The sequence below is a fragment of the Balaenoptera physalus genome (genome assembly GCF_965194825.1).
Source record: "Balaenoptera physalus genome assembly, chromosome: 4".
In the NCBI taxonomy this organism is placed as follows: domain Eukaryota; kingdom Metazoa; phylum Chordata; class Mammalia; order Artiodactyla; family Balaenopteridae; genus Balaenoptera; species Balaenoptera physalus.
Window position 1 is genome coordinate 45891827 of NC_138891.1, and position 21116 is coordinate 45912942.

The 21116-nt window shown below is 31.8% G+C and overlaps 1 protein-coding gene across 1 annotated transcript in view; it reads right to left on the bottom strand.

Annotated features, from left to right (window-relative positions):
* Positions 1–21116, bottom strand: part of SI (sucrase-isomaltase) — a 125527-nt gene that overhangs the window by 78744 nt on the left and 25667 nt on the right. Inside the window, exons 5-12 of the mRNA XM_082458474.1 lie at positions 17627–17778; positions 16263–16434; positions 14728–14827; positions 13674–13786; positions 10538–10663; positions 9774–9905; positions 9567–9686; positions 3361–3474 (exon numbers count right to left, since the gene is read on the bottom strand). Coding sequence (XP_082314600.1) covers positions 3361–3474; positions 9567–9686; positions 9774–9905; positions 10538–10663; positions 13674–13786; positions 14728–14827; positions 16263–16434; positions 17627–17778 — 1029 coding nt within the window. The remainder of the gene's footprint in view (positions 1–3360; positions 3475–9566; positions 9687–9773; positions 9906–10537; positions 10664–13673; positions 13787–14727; positions 14828–16262; positions 16435–17626; positions 17779–21116) is intronic.

Here is a 21116-nt window from a genome sequence, read left to right on the forward strand (position 1 = left end):
CCCAGATGGAATTAATGTGAGAAATGAAGGCTGCTCAAGGGAGAAAAGAATAAATTCCTCATTGTGAAACAGATTTTTGTTTTCTTAATAGCCACAAAGGACAATTACGTAGTTATTCTAAAGTACACATTGGGGTTATTTTACTAAAATTACCTGATGTATTATATTCAATTTTGTTGTCCTATGTCCAGTAAAATTAATACAAAGAGATACTATAGTTGTACAGCCAATAATTTTAGATGAACCTAAGTATTTTTTCTTCATGAATGTACCAACTGAATTAAATTCAAAAACAGCTTCAACTACTGAAACTCATAAATGGAACTGAGTTGCATTATTTTAAATTTTAAGAGTCTTTTTCTAAACCATTTTATTACCTCTTGTATATAATATTCACCAAGGAAGTACAAGGACAAAACATTTAACTCTGAAATTAATGTTATTCTATTTGAACTAAGTATTTGCAAACTTGAAATAAAATTCACAAGCTCTTATAGCACTCACTCAAAATAGACTTTATTTTATGTAATTTAAGAATAAATAAAATAAAAGAATTTAATAAATGTAATATAATAATAAAATAACTTAAAACTTAATCACTTTTACATGATTTTAACCATATTTAAAACAAATAAAGCATTTAATATTTGATTATTTTTTATTAAAATGTCTCTTTGACAAGATTATATTATTAATAGGTTAAACTTACTACTCATAATTTAATAGAATTTATTTGTATCTCTTTTAATGTATTTTGTATTTTTGCTTCTTTCAAAATTCTGAAAATATTTTTCTCTAACCTATTCAAGGATTTACATGGTGTTACATTTATTTAATGTCACGTGAAAGTGAATTTCATTAGTATTGTCAATATTACAGCCAGTAAATTCAAGCATTGTAAGTCATGAGACAAAGGACTCAGTGGATTGATAGTAATAAGTAATCCTACAGTATCATTAAAATCATCTCAAGTCTAGTAATGACCATTTCTAGGAATTATCAACACCATTTTTAGGGGTGTTTCTTTAAAATCCATTGAAAACTGTATAAAAGTCTGGTGGCATTTCATAACTTCACTTTTAAACTAAATCTAAATAACCCTATTTTCAAAGAAATTTTTAAATAACTGATTTTTTTCTAAGAATCCTATAAAATGTACAGATAATATATCCAATTAAGCCCCCAGTTATTGGGATATATGAACGTGTTTGGATATATCTTCTCAATGAATTTTAAGTTTCCCAAAACTATATATTAAATTATTAGACTTCTTTATGGAAGAATTCTCCTTGTTAGATTTTAAAGAATAAAATCATAGTAACAACATGATCACAAAAATATGCTTATTTTTTCAGAGAAATGGAAATGTTCTTTGAATTTTAAAAATACTAATGTTTTTATTTTGAAATCATAGCATTAGTCTTAATTATACCAAATACAGTAGGCTCTTATTTTTCAAATATTAGGAGATTATCTTAAGAATGATACAAAAAAAGAGAATTCAACCATAATGTGTGTTTATATGCAAAAATCTATTTTTCAATTACAATTAAGCTCATATCATTTCCCAAAATTATTGTAATATTTAAACTTAAAATTTAAAAGCATTAGCATTGAATCTAAATTAAAAATCTAGAAAATTATAAAACTAAAAATTTGACATGAAAATAAAATATCATCAGTTAAATTATGCTGCTTTACTATATATTCATTCTGTCAGAAAAAATAATCTGAAGAACGAAAAAGAATTTGAGAAACAACCTAGCAGTAGGGTTTGGCAATTATTCAGGTAAGAGCTAGAAGCAGAATATTCACTGCTTATACATAGCATATATTAATTCAGTGATATTAAGTGAGCTTTGAAATCATACTGGTTATCATAAGCATTAGTCAAAATGCTTCTGTATTAGTATCATAACTACTCTGTTTTTCTCAGATGCCCCTCTTCTTTCCATCCCTCCCTCTCTTTGGAGATGAATCATGTATTTCAGTCTTCAATGGATGTAGGAAATGAAGAATATTCTCTATATATAACACAGTCAGATTCTTTTTCACTATTCCTAAATGTCATTTATACTTGTAACTCTGCTCTAATGGATTCAAATTTTTCCTATACAAGAAAAAGAATGAAAGAAAAGAAAGAAAAATAAAGGAAAGAAGGAAAAAACGTACTTTTAATTTAAATTAAATAATATAATTGAAATTGGAGGTAGAATTAAAAACAAAATGCAAGAGCAGATTGCAATTTTTTTTGTTATTTCTACCAGCAGCTAGGTATCAACACTGCAATCTCATTAATTTTGTGTCAAATAACAAAGCCTCTCTATCTTCATTCTATTACCTTCATAGGAATTCTGACGGGTATGCTAACCTTCTACTCAACTCCACGTTTTCATGATGATGCAAAATAAACACTTGTAATTGATTGAATAAATAAATAAATAATTTAAATAATGACTGAATTAATAATGAGAACTTTAGGGAAGTAGAGATACTGTGATCTAAACAATCAAAAAATTTAACTATTCCCAGATATCCATTATCTTTCCTTCCAAAATTCTGTACAGTTGTAATACCTTTGAAAAACATCCCTCATGTTCTCTCTGTGCTCAAGATTATTAGATATTTTTTTCTGAAATATAGAATTCTGGGATCACCAAGTAGTTTCATTCCCCAAACATTGTTACAGTTTCCTTAACAAAAGACACTAAATCATTGACTATCATCAGTATTAGTCTAAATTATAAACCTACCAGCAGGCATCAATAGCTACAGATATAAAACTTCATCCAAAGAAACTTTTAAAAATTAGTGTTTTCCTTTAATAACTTTACCAGTAATCTAGGATATTATTTGCTTGTTGTTGTTGTTTATCTTGAGATAAAACACTTAACCTATTGCCAATTTTGATTTGTTACACTTAATAACTTACTAAAAAGAAAGTTTCTAAAGGCTGAGGGCTTATTTAAGTCCATGTTACTGCAATTGCTTGACTACTGCAGACTTTAGTAAAAGTTTTTGAAGTTACACTACTATAGGCTAATCTCCAAATTTTGTTAACTCTTTTCAACATAAATTATTAGTCATAAAGGTACAACACCTTAGTGACAGAAATGAACTTTATCCTATAAAGTATATTACTGGATAAGAAAAATCTCAATTTACAGTTTTTAGTTTGTATTCTTTTTCTGACCCATGAACATGACAGGTATGATATTTATACATTCTAGAAAAATATAAGAACATTATTTTTATGTTCAATATGTTATAAAATATTTTTTGTCAACTTAATAATAATTTTTATGGAAAAATAATTCTATGCTCATTGTCCAAAATCATAAGTCTAAAGTAACTACTTACAATCCAAAGTCCATCATAATTCACTTGTTGATGGAAAATACTGCATTCATTCGCCCACCATTCTATGCAGTTTGGATTAGTGAAATCAGGGTATACTGTTAATCCTGGCCATACCTGGAAGAATAGATCATTCACATATATACATAAATAAAAGGAAACATAAATAAATGAAAATTCAAAAATTAATGAAAAATCAAACTGAGTGAAGAAGAAGAGTAAAAAATTATTGAAGTTATGACATTGTACATCTTTATGTATATGTGATCCATGCACCATCTATATTTACAATAATCTCAGGTCTACTTTAAAGTTCATTTAAGGGAAAGTACTGATATTTAAAGTAAAGAGAGAGTGAGAACATGAAGCATTTAAGTTGGGAAAAATATAAGAATATGGGATGCAGCTGCTATTTTGACTTCACTAATTTATTTTTTAGCATTTAGTGGGTTAAGTTAAAAAACAAATAAACAAAAACTATATAATATATTCATTGTCTGATAAAAGAAATTACATTAGTTCATTTCCAAAGACATTTGTTTTCAAGAAATTCAAGCAAAAGGATTCGTTGTGTATTTATTTTTATTTAACAACTGTGAATATAACTCTTATTGTGTGCTGGGGACTGTTCCAAGTGCTTTTAGTTATTAATTCATTAAATCTTCATTAGAACTTTAGGAGATAGGTACTAATTTTATCATCACTTTACAGCTGAGGTAAGTAGTATAATTAAACCCATTTTAAAGATGGGAGAAGTGATGAACAGAGAAGTTTTTCAAGGTCACACTGATACTAAGTGGTACAGAAGGAATTCAAATCTAGGCAGTCTCATATCTGATTCCACACTATTAAACACTACATGTACTATGCTACCTCTTTATGATTTATGCTTCTTCAAATTATTTTACTTACTATTTAAAATAATGACATTCAACAAGAGGAATTCAATTTCAGATGTATTGGGATAAATAATATTGTTTTATATCCAAATTATGCATATTGGCTATCTGATCTGTCCATATTCAATAGAACAGGTCATAACGAAATGTATTCTGTGAGATATTAATGGACATTATGGGGAGGAATATTGGGTTTTGTTTCCTGATGGAGTTCATAATTATTTGAAGAAAACTTTCAGTAGTAATTTTAACTTTGATGAATGTGATAGAAAGTGATGGTCAAGATATTCTTTATTATTGTAAATAATGCTATAATAAAATGTTTTTATAAATTGATTTTCTCCTGTTTTATTTCTTTTGATTAAATTACAGAAGTGGAATTATCAAGTCAATGTATCTAGAATCACTTTTTTTTTTGTTTCTTTGTTTTTATTCAAACAGAAAGTCACAAAAATTATAATCATCCTCATCAGTTCACTCAGTCCCATGTAATTAATTTTTTTTATCTTGATCTTTTGTTAACACTTTTATGAATTCATCAGTTTTCCATTAGAGTTCTGAAAATGCTTATTCATTCAGCTCAGCAGCATAGTCAGTTACCAGAAACCTGTATTTGTCAGAGTCTTTTCCATGAATTCCTTGAAGACGAAACCCTTTTATAGGAACACTTTTGCAAAAGCAACAGAGTACACCCAGACCTGTCTCTAAATGACAAAAGACTTAAAAATGACCACGGTTAAAGATTTGAAGAAAGTTCATAATAATGCAATTGACAAGGAAATTTAGTTACTTCTGAGATATATATTTTAAGGTAATAAATAGAATTATGACTTATAACATTATACTAGAACATATAAGATTCTTAGGAATTTCATGTAATGGCTGAAACATTTATATTAACATATTTCCATACAAATAACCCAAAGAAAGTTTAGTATTTTTTTCTTTTTTTGAATTTTTGAATTTTATTTATTTTTTTATACAGCAGTTTCTTATTAGTCATCAATTTTATACACATCAGTGTATACATGTCAATCTCAATTGCCCAATTCAGCACACCACCATCCCCACACTCCCACAGCTTTCCCCCCTTGGTGTCCATACGTTTGTTCTCTACATCTGTGTCTCAACTTCTGCCCTGCAAATCAGTTCATCTGCACCATTTTTCTAGGTTCCACATACATGCGTTAATATACAATATTTGTTTTTCGCTTTCTGACTTACTTCACTCCGTATGACAGTCTCTAGATCCATCCACGTCTCAACAAATGACTCAATTTCATTACTTTTTATGGCTGAGTAATATTCCATTTTATATATGTACCATATCTTCTTTATCCATTTGTCTGTTGATGGGCATTTAGGTTGCTTCCATGACCTGGCTATTGTAAATAGTGCTGCAATGAACATTGGGGTGCATGTGTCTTTTTGAATTATGGTTTTCTCTGGATATATGCCCAGTAGTGGGATTGCTGGGTCATATGGTAGTTATATTTTTAGTTTTTTTAGGAACCTCCATACTGTTCTCCATAGTGGCTGTATCAATTTACATTCCCACCAACAGTGCAAGAGGGTTCCCTTCTCTCCACACCCTCTCCAGCATTTGTTGTTTGTAGATTTTCTGATGATGCCCATTCTAAGTGGTGTGAGGTGATACCTCATTGTAGTTTTGATTTGCATTTCTCTAATTATTAGTGATGTTGAGCAGCTTTTCATGTGCTTCTTGGTCATCTGTATGTCTTCTTTGGAGAAATGTCTATTTAGGTCTTCTGCCCATTTTTGGATTGGGTTGTTTGTTTTTTTTAATATTGAGCTGCATGAGCTGTTTATATATTTTGGAGATTAATCCTTTGTCCATTGATTCATTTACAAATATTTTCTCCCATTCTGAGGGTTGTCTTTTCGTCTTGTTGATGGTTTCCTTTGCTGGGCAAAAGCTTTTAAGTTCAATTAGGTCCCATTTGATTATTTTTGTTTTTATTTCCATTACTTCAGGAGGTGGATCAAAAAAGATCTTGCTGTGATTTATGTCAAAGAGTGTTCTTCCTATGTGTTCCTCTAAGAGTTTTATAGTGTCCGGTCTTACATTTAGGTCTCAAATCCATTTTGAGTTTATTTTTGTGTATGGTGTTAGGGAGTGTTCTAATTTCATTCTTCTACTTGTAGCTGTCCAGTTTTCCCAGCACCACTTATTGAAAAGACTGTCTTTTCTCCATTTTATAACCTTGCCACCTTTGTCATAGATTAGTTGACCATAGGTGCGTGGGTTTATCTCTGGGCTTCCTATCTTGTTCCATTGATCTATGTTTCTATTTTTGTGCCAGTACCATATTGTCTTTATTACTGTAGCTTTGCAGTATAGTCTGAAGTCAGGGAGTCTGATTCCTCCAGTTCCGTTTTTTTCCCTCAAGACTCCTTTGGCTATTAGGGGTCTTTTGTGTCTCCATACAAATTTTTAAGATTTTTTGTTCTAGTTCTGTAAAAAATGCCATTGGTAATTTGATAGGGATTGCATTGAATCTTTAGATTGTTTTGGGTAGTAAAGTCATTTTCACAATATTGATTCTTCCAATCCAAGAACATGGTATATCTCTCCATCTGTTGGTATCATCTTTAATTTCTTTCATCAGTGTCTTATAGTTTTCTGCACACAGGTCTTTTGTCTCCCTAGGTAGCTTTATTCCTAGGTATTTTATTCGTTTTGTTGCAATGGTAAATGGGAGTGTTTCCTTAATTTCTCTTTCAGATTTTTCATCATTAGTGTATAGGAATGCAAGAGATTTCTGTGCATTGATTTTGTATCCTGCAACTTTACCAAATTCTTTGATTAGCTCTAGTGGTTTTCTGGTGGCATTTTTAGGATTCTCTATGTATAATATCATGTCTTCTGGAAACAGTGACAGTTTTACTTCTTCTTTTCCAATTTGATTCCTTTTATTTCTTTTTCTTCTCTGTTGCTGTGGTAGGACTTCCAAAACTATGTTGAATAATAGTGGTGAGAGTGGACATCCTTGTCTTATTCCTGATCTTAGAGGAAATGCTTTCAGTTTTTCACATTGAGAATGATGTTTGCTGTGGGTTTGTTATATATGGCCTATATTATGTTGAGGTAGGTTCCCTGTATGCCCACTTTCTGGAGAGTTTTTCTCATAAATGGGTGCTGAATTTTGTCAAAAGCTTTTTCTGCATCTATTGAGATGATCATATGGTTATTCTTCAATTTGTTAATGTGTTGTATCACATTGATTTATTTGTGTATATTGAAGAATCCTTGCATCTCTGGGATAAATCCCACTTGATCATGTTGTATGATCCTTTTAATGTGTTGTTGGATTCAGTTTACTAGTATTCTGTTGAGGATTTTTGTATCTATATTCATGAGTGATATTGGTCTGTAATTTTCTCTTTTTATAGTATCTTTGTCTGGTTTTGGTATCAGGATGATGGTGGCCTCATAGAATGAGTTTGGGAGTGTTCCTTCCTCTGTAATTTTTTGGAAGAGTTTGAGAAGGATGGGTGTTAGCTCTTCTCTAAATGTTTGATAGAATTCACCTGTGAAGCCATATAGTCTTGGACTTTTGTTTGTTGGAAGATTTTTAATCACAGTTTCAATTTCATTACTTGTGATTGGTCTGTTCACATTCTCTATTTCTTCCTGGTTCAGTCTTGGAAGGTTATATCTTTCTAAGAATTTGTCCATTTCTTCCAGGTTGTCCATTTTGTTGGCATAGAGTTGCTTGTAGTATAGTCTTAGGATGCTTTGTATTTCTGAGGTGTCTGTTGTTACTTCACCTTTTTCATTTTTAATTTTATTGATTTGAGTCCCCTCCCTCTTTTTCTTGATAATTCTTGCTAATGGTTTATCAATTTTGTTTTTCTTCTCAAGGAACCAGCTTTTAGTTTTATTGATCTTTTTGTTATTGTTTTCTTTGTTTCTCTTTCATTTATTCTTGCTCTGATCTTTATGATTTCTTTCCTTCTGCTAACTTTGGGTTTTGTTTTTCTTCTTTCTCTAGTTCCTTTTGTGTATGGTTAGATTGTTTATTTGAGATTTTTCTTGTTTCTTGAGGTAGGTTTGTATAGCTATAAACTTCCCTCTTAGAACTGCTTTTGCTGCATCCCTTATGTTTTGGATCATCGTGTTTTCACTGTCATTTGTCTCTAGGTATTTTTTGATTTCCTCTTTGATTTCTCCAGTGATCTCTTGCTTATTTAGTAATGTATTGTTTAGCCTCCATGTGTTTGTGTTTCTTACGTATTTTCCCCTGTAATTGATTTCTAATCTCACAGCGTTGTGTTCAGAAAAGATGTTTGGTTTGATATCAATTTTCTTAAATTTACTGAGGCTTGATTTGTGACCCAAGATGTGATCTATCCTGGAGAATGTTCCATGTGCCCTTGAGAAGAAAGTGTAATCTGCTGTTTTGTGATGGAATGTCTTATAAATATCAATTAAATCTATCTGATCTATTGTGGCTTTTAAAGCTTCTGTTTCCTTGTTTATTTTCATTTTGGATGATCTGTCCATTGGTGTAAGTGAGGTGTTAAAGTCCCCCACTATTATTGTGTTACTGTTGATTTCCTATTTTATAGCTGTTAGCAGTTGTCTTATGTATTGAGGTGCTCCTATATTGGGTGCATATATATTTATAATTGTTGTGTCTTCTTCTTGGATTGATCCCTTGATCATTATGCAGTGTCCTTCTTTATCTCTTGTAACACTCTTTATTTTAAAGTCTATTTTATCTGATATGAGTTTTTGATATGTCTTATAAAGTTGTCTCCAAAAGAATATTTGTTCTGGTTAAAAATTATGCCTTTTGGAGCTAGGCAGTTTCCTGACACTGCTCCTTATTAATTCTGTGACATGAGGAAAGTTATCTCACCTCTTTCAAATTCACTTTTTTCCACACGTAAAGTAATAATTTTAATCATAGCTATCTTATGATTTCATTGTGAGGATGTATACTATAAATCTTATCACCCAGCATTTAAGTACTCAATTTATACATACAATTATTTTATATCATATGATAAGAATTTTTATAATAATCCAAATAATTTATCATATTTTTTATCATTAGTTTTGTTTATGTCACTGAAAATTATCTGTCTTCCTACAAAAACTGTTGTAGAGATAATTCAAATATCTCCTCTAAAATTTCTCTATGCAATTAAATATCAAATACAGATTTGAAAGCAAATAAACTCACACACACACACACACACACACACACACACTCAGAAACACTTTGTTGTTGCACAACAGAAAATATGAGCAACACAAACTTAAAGAATATCATGATTTACCTCTCCAATAATTGCTGTAGTCCCATCTGACTCATTTACCCACACATTTTGTGCAGTTCCCCTCTCATAGGTTTCATATGCTGCTCCATTGGCACGTTTCTCTATGGAAATTGCAGGGTCCTAATAATTGAGAAAAGAAACTATAGAAAATCAATTAATTTACAAATGTGTAAATACTAAAAATTAACATATATAATCAGTTATTACCAAGATGATGACATATTTCTGCCCATGGTCATGCAAATCTTGAACAAATTCAGGGAGGCCATTAAATGCAACTTGATCATAAGTAAAGTCTTTCTTGTCCTCCATATAGTCAATATCAGTGACCTGTGTATCCTGAAAATTAGCAGAGTATATTTCAATAAGCAGTACTGAAAGAACCCTCTAATCACCTCAACCTTTAAGTCCAAAGAATTTGTATTATAAATATAATGATTAAAAAGTAAATGAACTTTGATCTCTTTTATTTCACTAAAGACACAATGATATTGCTTATAAAACTAGTTTTTCTAATTCTAAAGTACAAAAGCATTAAATGATTATTCACATTTGTTTCAGTGATGATCACTGGATATGTATTAGGTCAATATATATATATATATATATGTATATGTACATATATGGGGTTCCTTGTATAAAAAACAAAACTGTACATTACATAAAATACATTGAAATTTTATTACATTAAAAAGTATATAAGCTCTAAAATTAAAGTATATTTAAAAAACTGACTATAATTTTGTTCACACTTCAACATGTGTTCTAATCTAGTATAACTCATAATCAGTTCTCAAAATTCAGGTAGGCCTGGACATTGCATATGACATAATGTGTACTTTATCATTAAAAAAGCAGCTTAATAATTTATATCTATATCTATATGGTATATCTGACAATTTCCTACACTTATTATTATATGACAACATTTAACTTGAAATATATTCCCACAAACTCTTCATCCTACTTACAAATGGTATGCCAGCTTCCCGATTTCTTCGTACCACTTCTTTCACTACATCAAGTGACTTATAATTCCAGCGACTCAGTTGGAATCCAAGACTCCAATATGCTGGCATTGTTGGTCGCCCAATGAGCTTGAAGTAAATGGATATTTAATTAGTCTCAATAACGAACATTAGAAACAAATATTAATATGCTTCTTATTGTTACATCTCTAGTATTGATTTGAGTTTAACCACATATTTTAAACAAAGATTTTGTGTATGCATTCTAAATGTGTCCTGGATATTCTCTTAGAATTTTGTTATGAAACACTTAGCAAGTTTATGTTCTGTAACTCATCTTTTGTTAATTTTGTGTTAAAAAATCAGAAAGGTAGCACTTAAAAAAGTAGCATTTACAAAAGTATATTTTGCCCTGCATGGAAAGTTAAAAAAGAGAATAAAAGAATAGCATTAAAGAGATTTGAGAAAAAGAAAATTGTCCCACCACACTCCCACTTCTTGTAGCAACAAAATGAATGAATGAATGATCATCACATAAGAAAAAAAGATGTTTAAAAGTATACAATTTCTATTCCCTTACATTTTGGCACTTATTTCTCTCCTAGTTTGCAAAAATATTAATGAAATACATTTCTAGAAGGATCCCAGGCAGTTATTTCATAAGGTACTTATATTCACATGTAGGACATTGGTTTCTTCCCTCCCCCAAGGGCCAAATGGGCCCTTCTCCTCCCACTCTCTGGTGGCCCAAGCAGGCTCAGTGCAAACTCACAACAGAGCACCAGCGTCTCATCAAAACAGAGCACAGGATTTTGCACATGGAAAGATGAGTGCAACTGATATTAAGTTTTTTCACCAAAAACTAAGCATTAGGTTACATTAAGACAAATATCTTATCTGGCATGACGGGTTTTCTTTGGTTTAGGTATTTATATATATATGTTTATATATATGTATCTTTATGTAATATACATTTTTTTGGATCCATGATTTCTTCATCATGTATGTCTAAAAAGTGCTATGGGCAAGACGGGAATAAAGACGCAGACCTACTAGAGAATGAACTTGAGGATACGGGGAGGGGGAAGAGTAAGCTGGGACAAAGTTAGAGAGTGGCATGGACATATATACACTACCAAATGTAAAATAGATAGCTAGGGGGAAGCAACCGCATAGCACAGGGAGATCAACTCGGTGCTTTGTGACCATCTAGAGTGGTGGGATAAGGAGGGTGGGAGGGAGGGAGACGCAAGAGGGAAGAGATATGGGGATATATGTATATGTATAACTGATTCACTTTGTTATAAAGCAGAAACTAACACACTATTGTAAAGCAATTATACTCCAATAAAGATGTTAAAAAAAAAGTGCTATGTAAAAATTAAAAAAAAAAAATACTCAGGTTATTGTATTCTATTCAATTTAAGCTTTAAATTTATTTTTTAAAAACTTGGTATCAAATATAACTCCCCCAAAACTCAGTATGTTTAAACTCTATTCATAAACACCTTATGTTCCATTGAACTTCTTTAAAGATTTGGACATGTGATTGAAATTTCTGTGTGTGTGTGTGTGTATTATATGTATCACATAATTTATTTTCATAAAAGTGTATAAAACATGTTTTATTATATACTATATTAATTTATGTACTATTCATCTTATACCTTATATGTATATATTATCTTTAAAACTTATGAAACGATCTAGTCATTCAAATGCATTATGTTTTAAATTTTGACATACTGGGACCACTAATGTATTAATTTATACAGAGAGGATAATTTGTTTTTCTTCAAACAAGAAGTAGTTTCTTTTGCCTCTCTCTACATAATTTGAGCCCCATTGAAATGCAGCAGTGATTAATAGTGCTATATTCTATACAAGTCATTTATCTTATTCTTTAAATCCAAGCTTCTACAAGTCTGCCCATAAAATGATGTATACAAGTGGACTGCTATATCACATGAATGCTGCATTCTCATGTCAAACATGACTCAAACTCAACTACTGCTGACCACAGACTTTACCCAGCATGTAATAGACAACTATCCCAACTAATATTTCACAAATAAAATATCAAATTCTTACAAAAATGTGCTGTCCCCTCTTTTGATGGTGTGATAACTGTATACAATAACTATGATTTCATATTATAGAGACTGTAAATTTTGTTGCCTTTCTGAAATTCGCATTTAGGAACAGCAATTTGGGAATTGCTAGACATTGTAAATCATTCAATTGTGTAAAACCTTACCTACTCTTATTTCAGGTTTTTAGATCCTAACTAAAGTTTTTGATAGTAATTGCTTCTCTTTTGAAATCATTTTGAAAATGGGACTTATATGTCAAGAGATTTATCAATGAAACAAGATTTTATAAATAGGCACGATTCTTAAATCTTATATCTATAAAAATGATTTATTTTTCATAATAATACCAGAAATTATATACACTAACAGTCACAGGAGAACAATTTACATGGGAGAAACGTCTAGAATTAGGCTCAAAATAAGCCTTGGAGTCCTCACCTTTCTAAGGTCCATCTTGGGCTCAGGTACACTAAGATGCTATTTAATAGGTAAATGAGAGTTGTTTAGACAGTAACCTCAAGAAGTTAAGACTTCAGACTATGTTTCAATATCTGTCCTTCTAAGCCTGAGTGTCAGAGCTAATTTACCTGGAATTTACCTACGGTACATTAACAGCAAGTTTCACTAGCCTTCCTCATAACTCACTTGCCTCCAAGATTCTTATCAAAGGGATGTATGACCTATATGTCCATTACCTATCCTCAGACTTGGAGATAAGATACTTCCTTTTGTTTTATCCCACCGAAGAAGGTCATGAATAAGTAAAGATTTAACATGCAACATCTCAAAGGAATCCAACTACTGAACTCACCTGCCTAGAAGCAAGAAATAACTTGATATCTGAAATGTAGACATCTAAATATACCTAGGTGTCACTGTATAACAAAAACAAAAATAAAAACCACTTTCTCATATCTGAAAAATGGTAAGGTTTAAAAATATATTTAGCTAAGAGGCCTCAAATATCTTAGCTAAAATCATTTTAATATGTAGACATGTTTGAAAGTATGGTAGAAAAAATTTTATAAAATACACCTGAAACACACCTCTTGATACTGTTGAACTACTTGTTCTGGAGTATCTCCTAGAAAAATGTAAAAGTCCAGAATGCCACCTGTAACTCTGTAAGTTACTATTGGAGTAGGCTGGATGAAAATCTCTACAAAACAAAAATTGGAAAAGCATATGTAAATAGTAAACATGTACGTGTGATAAAATAATTGCAACGTCTATTTAAAGTACTTTGTATTAATCACATAGATTTACAGTTTTTTTAAATGATTAAGATAAGGTGTTGATGATAAGAATATAGGAGAAAAGTGGAATGCCACCATACATGAGGTTTAAGATAGGATATTCCAGATGCTGCCTTTTACAGATGTTGGCAAAAGCTCCTCTAGAAACTGCTTAGCAGGGGATAGAGGATCCATCTTTTTACAACAAAAAGATTTCTTTTTAAAATTGCATTTCAATTAGTTGTTTTAATTGAAGATTCTGTGAAAGATCATATTATCACATGTTGATTTCTAAGAAAAAAACTACATAGGTTTTTAATTTGTCTATATTCAAGACATAGTAATTGTCTGTATAACCATATGGTATATAGCTCTTGCTTGAATTTTTGTAATTTTTACTATCACTGATTCACCTATCCAATTTAGGTATTGCATTATTCACAACATTAAAAAACAAAAGGTTCTACACTACTTGAATTATGATAAACTTAAAAAAATCATTCTTCCTTCTTTTTATCCCCATATAGACCTTGCTCTTTTTTATCTGGAGTGACATATTAACTTATCTTAACAAATGAGGCTATGTGAATGGGAATATTCATTTGTATGGATGTGTTCAGTGTTCCTCTGGAGGGAAAATGAAGTGCCCGAATATCACAATACAGCATACTTTCCCCCAAACAGAAGCACAGATATGCAAAAATCCATGTCTCACTAACTACAAAACCAGCTTATAATAATTTCACCTTCTAAATCAGTAACAACAAAGTTTACTCTGGTATACAATACCTATGATTGGAATAAAGAAAGCAGTTAAAACATTTCAAGTCTCATTTAAATATATTATCAGATAAATTACTCTTACCCATGGCATTGCTGTTCATTAAGAAAACACCAAATGACTTTCCAGAAGTATCTTCAATGCACATGAAGAATGTTTGATGGCCATATAAATTATTATTATTCTATAAGGCATAAATTTATTTAAAATAAAAAGATTATACACTGAAAATGGACATTATAGATTCCAATTTATTCTTGTAATTTACTCTTCATATTTAACTTACTCCCATACTCCTATAACAATTTTCTCTATATAAGTACCATATGTAATGTTGTAGCACAAAAAACATAGAACTTATTTTAATTATTAATACATTAAGATATAAATATATAACTATATATTATACTATTAATAGTTTACTTTCCTTTATGTTTTATTATGATTAAATGAGTTTTAATAAGATATTAATCAACTATACTTCAATTAAAAAAAAAAGCTATCCGTGATAGGGTAATAGCATGCTTATCCATTATGTCTCATGTATGCCCAAGGTATTGCAGGGAATTCCAAAATGATGTTCACCCTCATAGAACTTTTGCAGTACAGTGGTTGAGAGCTGATGAGTAGATGAAGCAGTGGAAGAAAATTGGAAATGAACTTAAAAAGTGAAAGAAGAAAGGCTTCTTGGCTGATTGGGTATGGAAGTTCAAAGGAAAGATGTATGAAAATAGCTATGAGGTATTTATTAGCCTGGTGTTTATTATAGACAGTGAAGCTGTAAACAAAGATTGGCAAAATTTATTAATATTTTTGTATGAAATGAGGGTCTTTAAAACAACAACTCACATTCATTTTGAGGAATGAAAGAGCATCAGCATTTTAAAAATCATTAACATTTGACTCAAAGCAATCATGAATGAATAAAAAAAGAGTTTTTTTAATGGTATGGTCTTTGTCCCGAAGAGTCGCATATTCTAGAAGTACAGACAAATGTATACACAAATAATACACTGTGATGGTTGTCATATTAAAGTATGAATAAAGGGTTAGAAAGTAAAGATTAATTCTGCATGGAGGAGTTTGGGAAAAGTTCTTATGAGGTGAAACCAACCGAGCTATGAATGACTTGTATAAATAATAAAGAACTTAAAGGTTTAGCACTTACAAAGAGAACCAACCTCTTGTGAAAATATGTGAACTTAAGAAAGATGATCATATGTTATGGTAAAGGAAAAAGTGGGTATAGATGCAGGACATGATGTCCAATAGATAGGCAGACACCATATCACACAAAGCCATGTAGAACAAGGTGTTTGTTTGGAATTATTCTTGTGCAATAACAAACCCTGGATAGGTTTAAGTACAAGAGTGGAATGATAAAATATAAAAGTGAAAATCAAAAGAAAACATTCATAAATTGGAAATATCTTTTTAAGTATTCATAAAATCAGTTGGTCACTTATTTATTTTAGGACTTTGATATCAATCCTCACCCCTAAAGTAAACAAGCTTCTGGAATGTGTATTACTGACATCAAATAAATGATGGTTTCAAATAGGCTAAAATTATCCTCAAATATACCTACTTTATTTATAACAAGAAAGAGAGTGGCTTACATCACCAGGAAGTTGATCCCGAGTAAAAACTGGCCATGTTTTCCAATATAAATCATGACGAAATCTCTTATGAATATGTTCCCCAATACCATAAATATATTCACTGGAAAGTCTGGCTGAGATCTGTAAATACTGGTCAGAGTATACCAGTGGACCAATGCTGGTGTCAAACCTGTAGCATGAAATAAATAAATAAATGAGCTAGAAACATATAAAATGTTCTACTAAATACAGGTTTATGTTATCATCCAGAATATTGCATTTTAAATATGTCAGTCTTTAGCTGTGATCAATTCTTAGTAACACATGAATTTTATACCATAACCAGAACTTGTTAATTCCATCAACACAATTTGTTTCATCATCATCAATATGATTCTTCACATGCATTCTCTCCTTTTATCTTCACCAAAATCTTAAAGCACAACTACCATTATAAATTTCATTTCACAAACGACACAAATTGGACAAATTTATTCATGTTTTCAAGGTTAGGCAGCAGGGCCAAATTTCAGACATAGTTCTGCTCTGCTCCAGAGACAGAGGTTTAAAATACAGTACTATACTGGTTTTCGCACCTCTAATATATATATTAAAATTAAGTTCAAAATTATTTTTCCAAAAAGAGAAAGGTTACATGTTTTATGCATATCAAATATATACTATGAGAAATGTTAAACAACATTTCTTTTGTGATTTAACATAAACTCAATCGCAAGTTATTAAAATATATTTACAGAAAATAATTGCTGAGATTCAGTCTTGACAATTGTTTAATTAACCTTTCTTGGAGATTCAAGAGCTATAATCTTGAAAGTTATTAAATTCTTTGCAGCAAGTATCCCTCAAAATACATTTATAATGAAGGCATTCAGGTAATATTTAAATTAATATGTGTATAGTAATTTAAATTTATTATATGTTAATATATATTCAATTTAATTTCATACATATATATGACAAATCCTCTAATTGTACTACGGAAATTTGTCACTCTCTGCTTGGTAACTATTTGACCCTACAAATTGACAACAGAATATGATAAATAATGGGGAAAAAACACAACAGGAGTTTTAAGTATGCAAAAATATAAACAAGGCTTAGACTGTATCAGTGATGCTCTTCACCTTCAACTTTGGTTGGCCCCGTTTCTATACTTTCATTCATTTTCTTGTTCCTTTCTTCCATGAGAAATTAAAATCCCTTTAACATTATAATCTTTAAAATATGTACACCCACCCTCTTTTGGGAGGAGATTTAATCTTTCTGAAAATGCCCTAAAATTAAGACTTTCATAATTCTATGATAATATAATAAAAGTGACCAATTATTTAATCTTTTATTAATATAAAATAATTACTTACAAAAGTCTATCATTGCTTTTTCTATAAACTTTAATGCTAAATGGATTGTCTATAACCTTCACATCATACAATGTATCAGAAGCTGCAGTTCCACTAAATTCTTTTACAAACTGATGAGGAACTTCATATCTTCTATTATTTGGATCAGTAATCTGCAAAGATTTTGAAAAATTAGCATTGTTTGATTCAAAACTGTTATTTAATTTTTCAATTCTGAACTAAGTATTAAATGCGAGTTCTAAACACGAAATAATAAATTTAATAATTTTATAGATGAGCTATTAATCTAGTCATAAACTTAACTTTAATATTGCTGAATGGCTATGCACAGAATAAATTATAAAGGAATTAATAGAATTAGTTGGTCATAATGGTACTATATCAAATAAAACTTTTTATTGACCAATATAAAAAAATAATGATAGTATTATTAAATATTGATTCTTGAATACTGGGTTTTTGTAATTTAATTATCCTTGTTACATTTCAGTGATCACCTGCTTAAAAATCCTGCAAGAATTTTGAATTTTGTTTAAAATAAAATCTTAATTTTTGTGAAATTGTGGCTAAAAGGTAATGTACAAAGGATATAGTGTTTTCACTGCCAAATCCAAAAGACGATACTAATAAACTACTTGGTAAAAAACAGCAGAAATTAGTTTCTTTAAAATCATGACTAGAGCACTCCCTCTTGCGAGAGCACTGGAATCACAACTAACTAATGAATAGTCATCAGCAGGAAGACATTGGAACTCACCAAAAAAATACCCGACATCCAAAGACAAAGGAGAAGCTGCAGTGAGATGGTAGGAGGGGTGCAATCACAATAAAAATCATATCCCATAAGCACTGGGTGGGTGACTCACAAACTGGAGAACAATTATACCACAGAAGTCTACCCACTAGAGTGAAGGTTCTGAGCCCCACATCAGGCTCCTGAGCCTAGGGGTCTGGCAATGTGATGAGGAATTCCCAGAGAATCAGACATCGGAGGCTAGTGGGATTTGATTGCAGGACTTCAACAGGACGGAGGGAAACAGAGACTCTACTCTTGGAGGGCACAAACAAAGTAGTGTGCACATCAGGACCCAGGGGAAAGGAGCAGTGACCCCATAGGAGACTGAACCAGACCTACCTTCTGGTTTGGAGGGTCTCCTGCAGAGGCAGGGGGTGGCTGTAGCTCACCATGGGGACAAGGACACTGGCAGCAGAAGTTCTGGGAAGTACTCCTTGGCATGAGCCCTCCCAGAGTCTGCCATTAGCCCCACCAAAGAGCCTGTAGCCTCCAGTTCTCAGTCACCTCGGGCCAAACAACCAACAGGGAGGGAACTCAGCCCCACCTACCAGCAGACAAGTGGATTAAAGTTTTACTGAACTCTGTCTACCAGAGTAAAACCTAGCTCTACCCACCACCAGTCCCTCCTATCAGGAAGCTTGCACAAGCCTCCTAGACGGCCTCATCCACCAGAAGGCAGACAGAAGAAACAAAAAGAACTACAATCCTGCCACCTGTGGAAGGAAAACCACATTCACAGAAAGAGAGACAAAATGAAAAGGCAGAGGACTATGTACCAGATGAAGGAACAAGATAAAAACCCAGAAAAACGCTAAATAGAGTGGAGATAGGCAACCTTCCAGAAAAAGAATTCAGAATAATGATAGTGAAGATGATCCAGGACCTTGAAAAAAGAATGGAAGCAAAGATTGAGGAGATGCAAGAAATGTTTAACAAAGACCTAGAGGAATTAAAGAACAAACAGACATAGATGAACAATACAATAACTGAAATGAAAAATACACTAGAAGGAATCAATAGCAGAATAACTGAGGCAGAAGAACGGATAAGTTACCTGGAAGACAGAATGGTCGGCTGCACTGCCATGGAACAGAATAGAGAAAAAAGAATGAAAAGAAATGAAGAGAGCCTAAGAGACATCTGGGACAACATAAAATGCACCAACATTCGCAATATAGGGGTCCCAGAAGGAGAAGAGAGAGAGAAAGGACCCGAGAAAGTATTTGAAGAGATTATAGTCAAAAACATTCCTAACATGGGAAAGGAAATAGCCACCCAAGTCCAGGAAGTGCAGAGAGTCCCAGGCAGGATAAACCCAAGGAGAAACCAGCCAAGACACATGGTAATCAAATTGACAAAAATTAAAGGAAAAGAAAAACTATTAAAAGCAACAAGGGAAAAATGACAAATATCATACAAGGGAAATCCCATAAGGTTAACAGTTAATTTCTTAGCAGAAACTCTACAAGCCAGAAGGGAGTGGCATGATATACTTAAAGTGATGAAAGGAAAGAACCTACAACCAAGATTACTCTACCCGGCAAGGATCTCATTCAGATTCGATGGAGATATCAAAGCTTTACAGACAAGCAAAAGCTAAGAGAATTCAGCACCACCAAACCAGCTCTACCACAAATACCAAAGGAACTTTTCTAACTGGGAAACACAAGAGAAGAAAAACACCTACAAAACAAACCCGAAACAATTAAGAAAACGGTAACAGGAACATACATATTGATAATTACCTTAAATGTGTATGGATTAAATGCTCTAACCAAAAGACACAGGTTCACTGAAAGGATACAAAAACAAGACACATATATATGCTGTCTACAAGAGACCCACTTCAGACCTAGGGACACATACAGACTGAAAGTGAGGGGTTGGAAAAAGATATTCCATGCAAAGGGAAATCAAAAGGAGTAGCAATACTCATATCAGATAAAATAGACTTTAAGATGAAGAATGTTACAAGAGACAAGGAAGGACACTACATAATAATCAAGGGATCAATCCAAGAAGAAGATGTAACAATTATAAATACATATGCACCCAACATAGCAGCACCTCAATAAATAAGGCAAATGCTAACAGCTATAAAAGAGGGAATTGGCAGTAACACAACAATAGTGGGGGACTTTAACACCTCACTTACACCAATGGACAGATCATCTGGACAGAAAATTAATAAGGAAACACAAGCTTTAAATGACACAATAGACCAGATAGATTTAACTGATATTTATAGGACATTCCATCCAAAAACAGCAGATTACAGTTTCTTCTCAAGTGCACATGGAACATTCTCCCAGATAGATCACATCTTGGGTCACAAATCAAGCCTCAGTAAATTTAAGAAAATTGAAATCATATCAAGCATATTTTCTGACAACAACGCTATGGGATTAGAAATCAATTACAGGGACTAAAGCGTAAAAAACACAAACACATGGAGGCTAAACAATATGTTGCTAAATAACCAAGAGATCACTGAAGATATCAAAGAGGGAATCAAAAAATATCTAGAGACAAATGACAATGAAAAAACGATGATCCAAAACCCATGGGATGCAACAAAAGCAGTTCTAAGAGGGAAGTATATAGCAATACAATCCTACCTCAAGAAACAAGAAATATCTCAAATAAACAGTCTAACCTACACCTAAAGGAACCAGAGAAGGAAGACCAAACAAA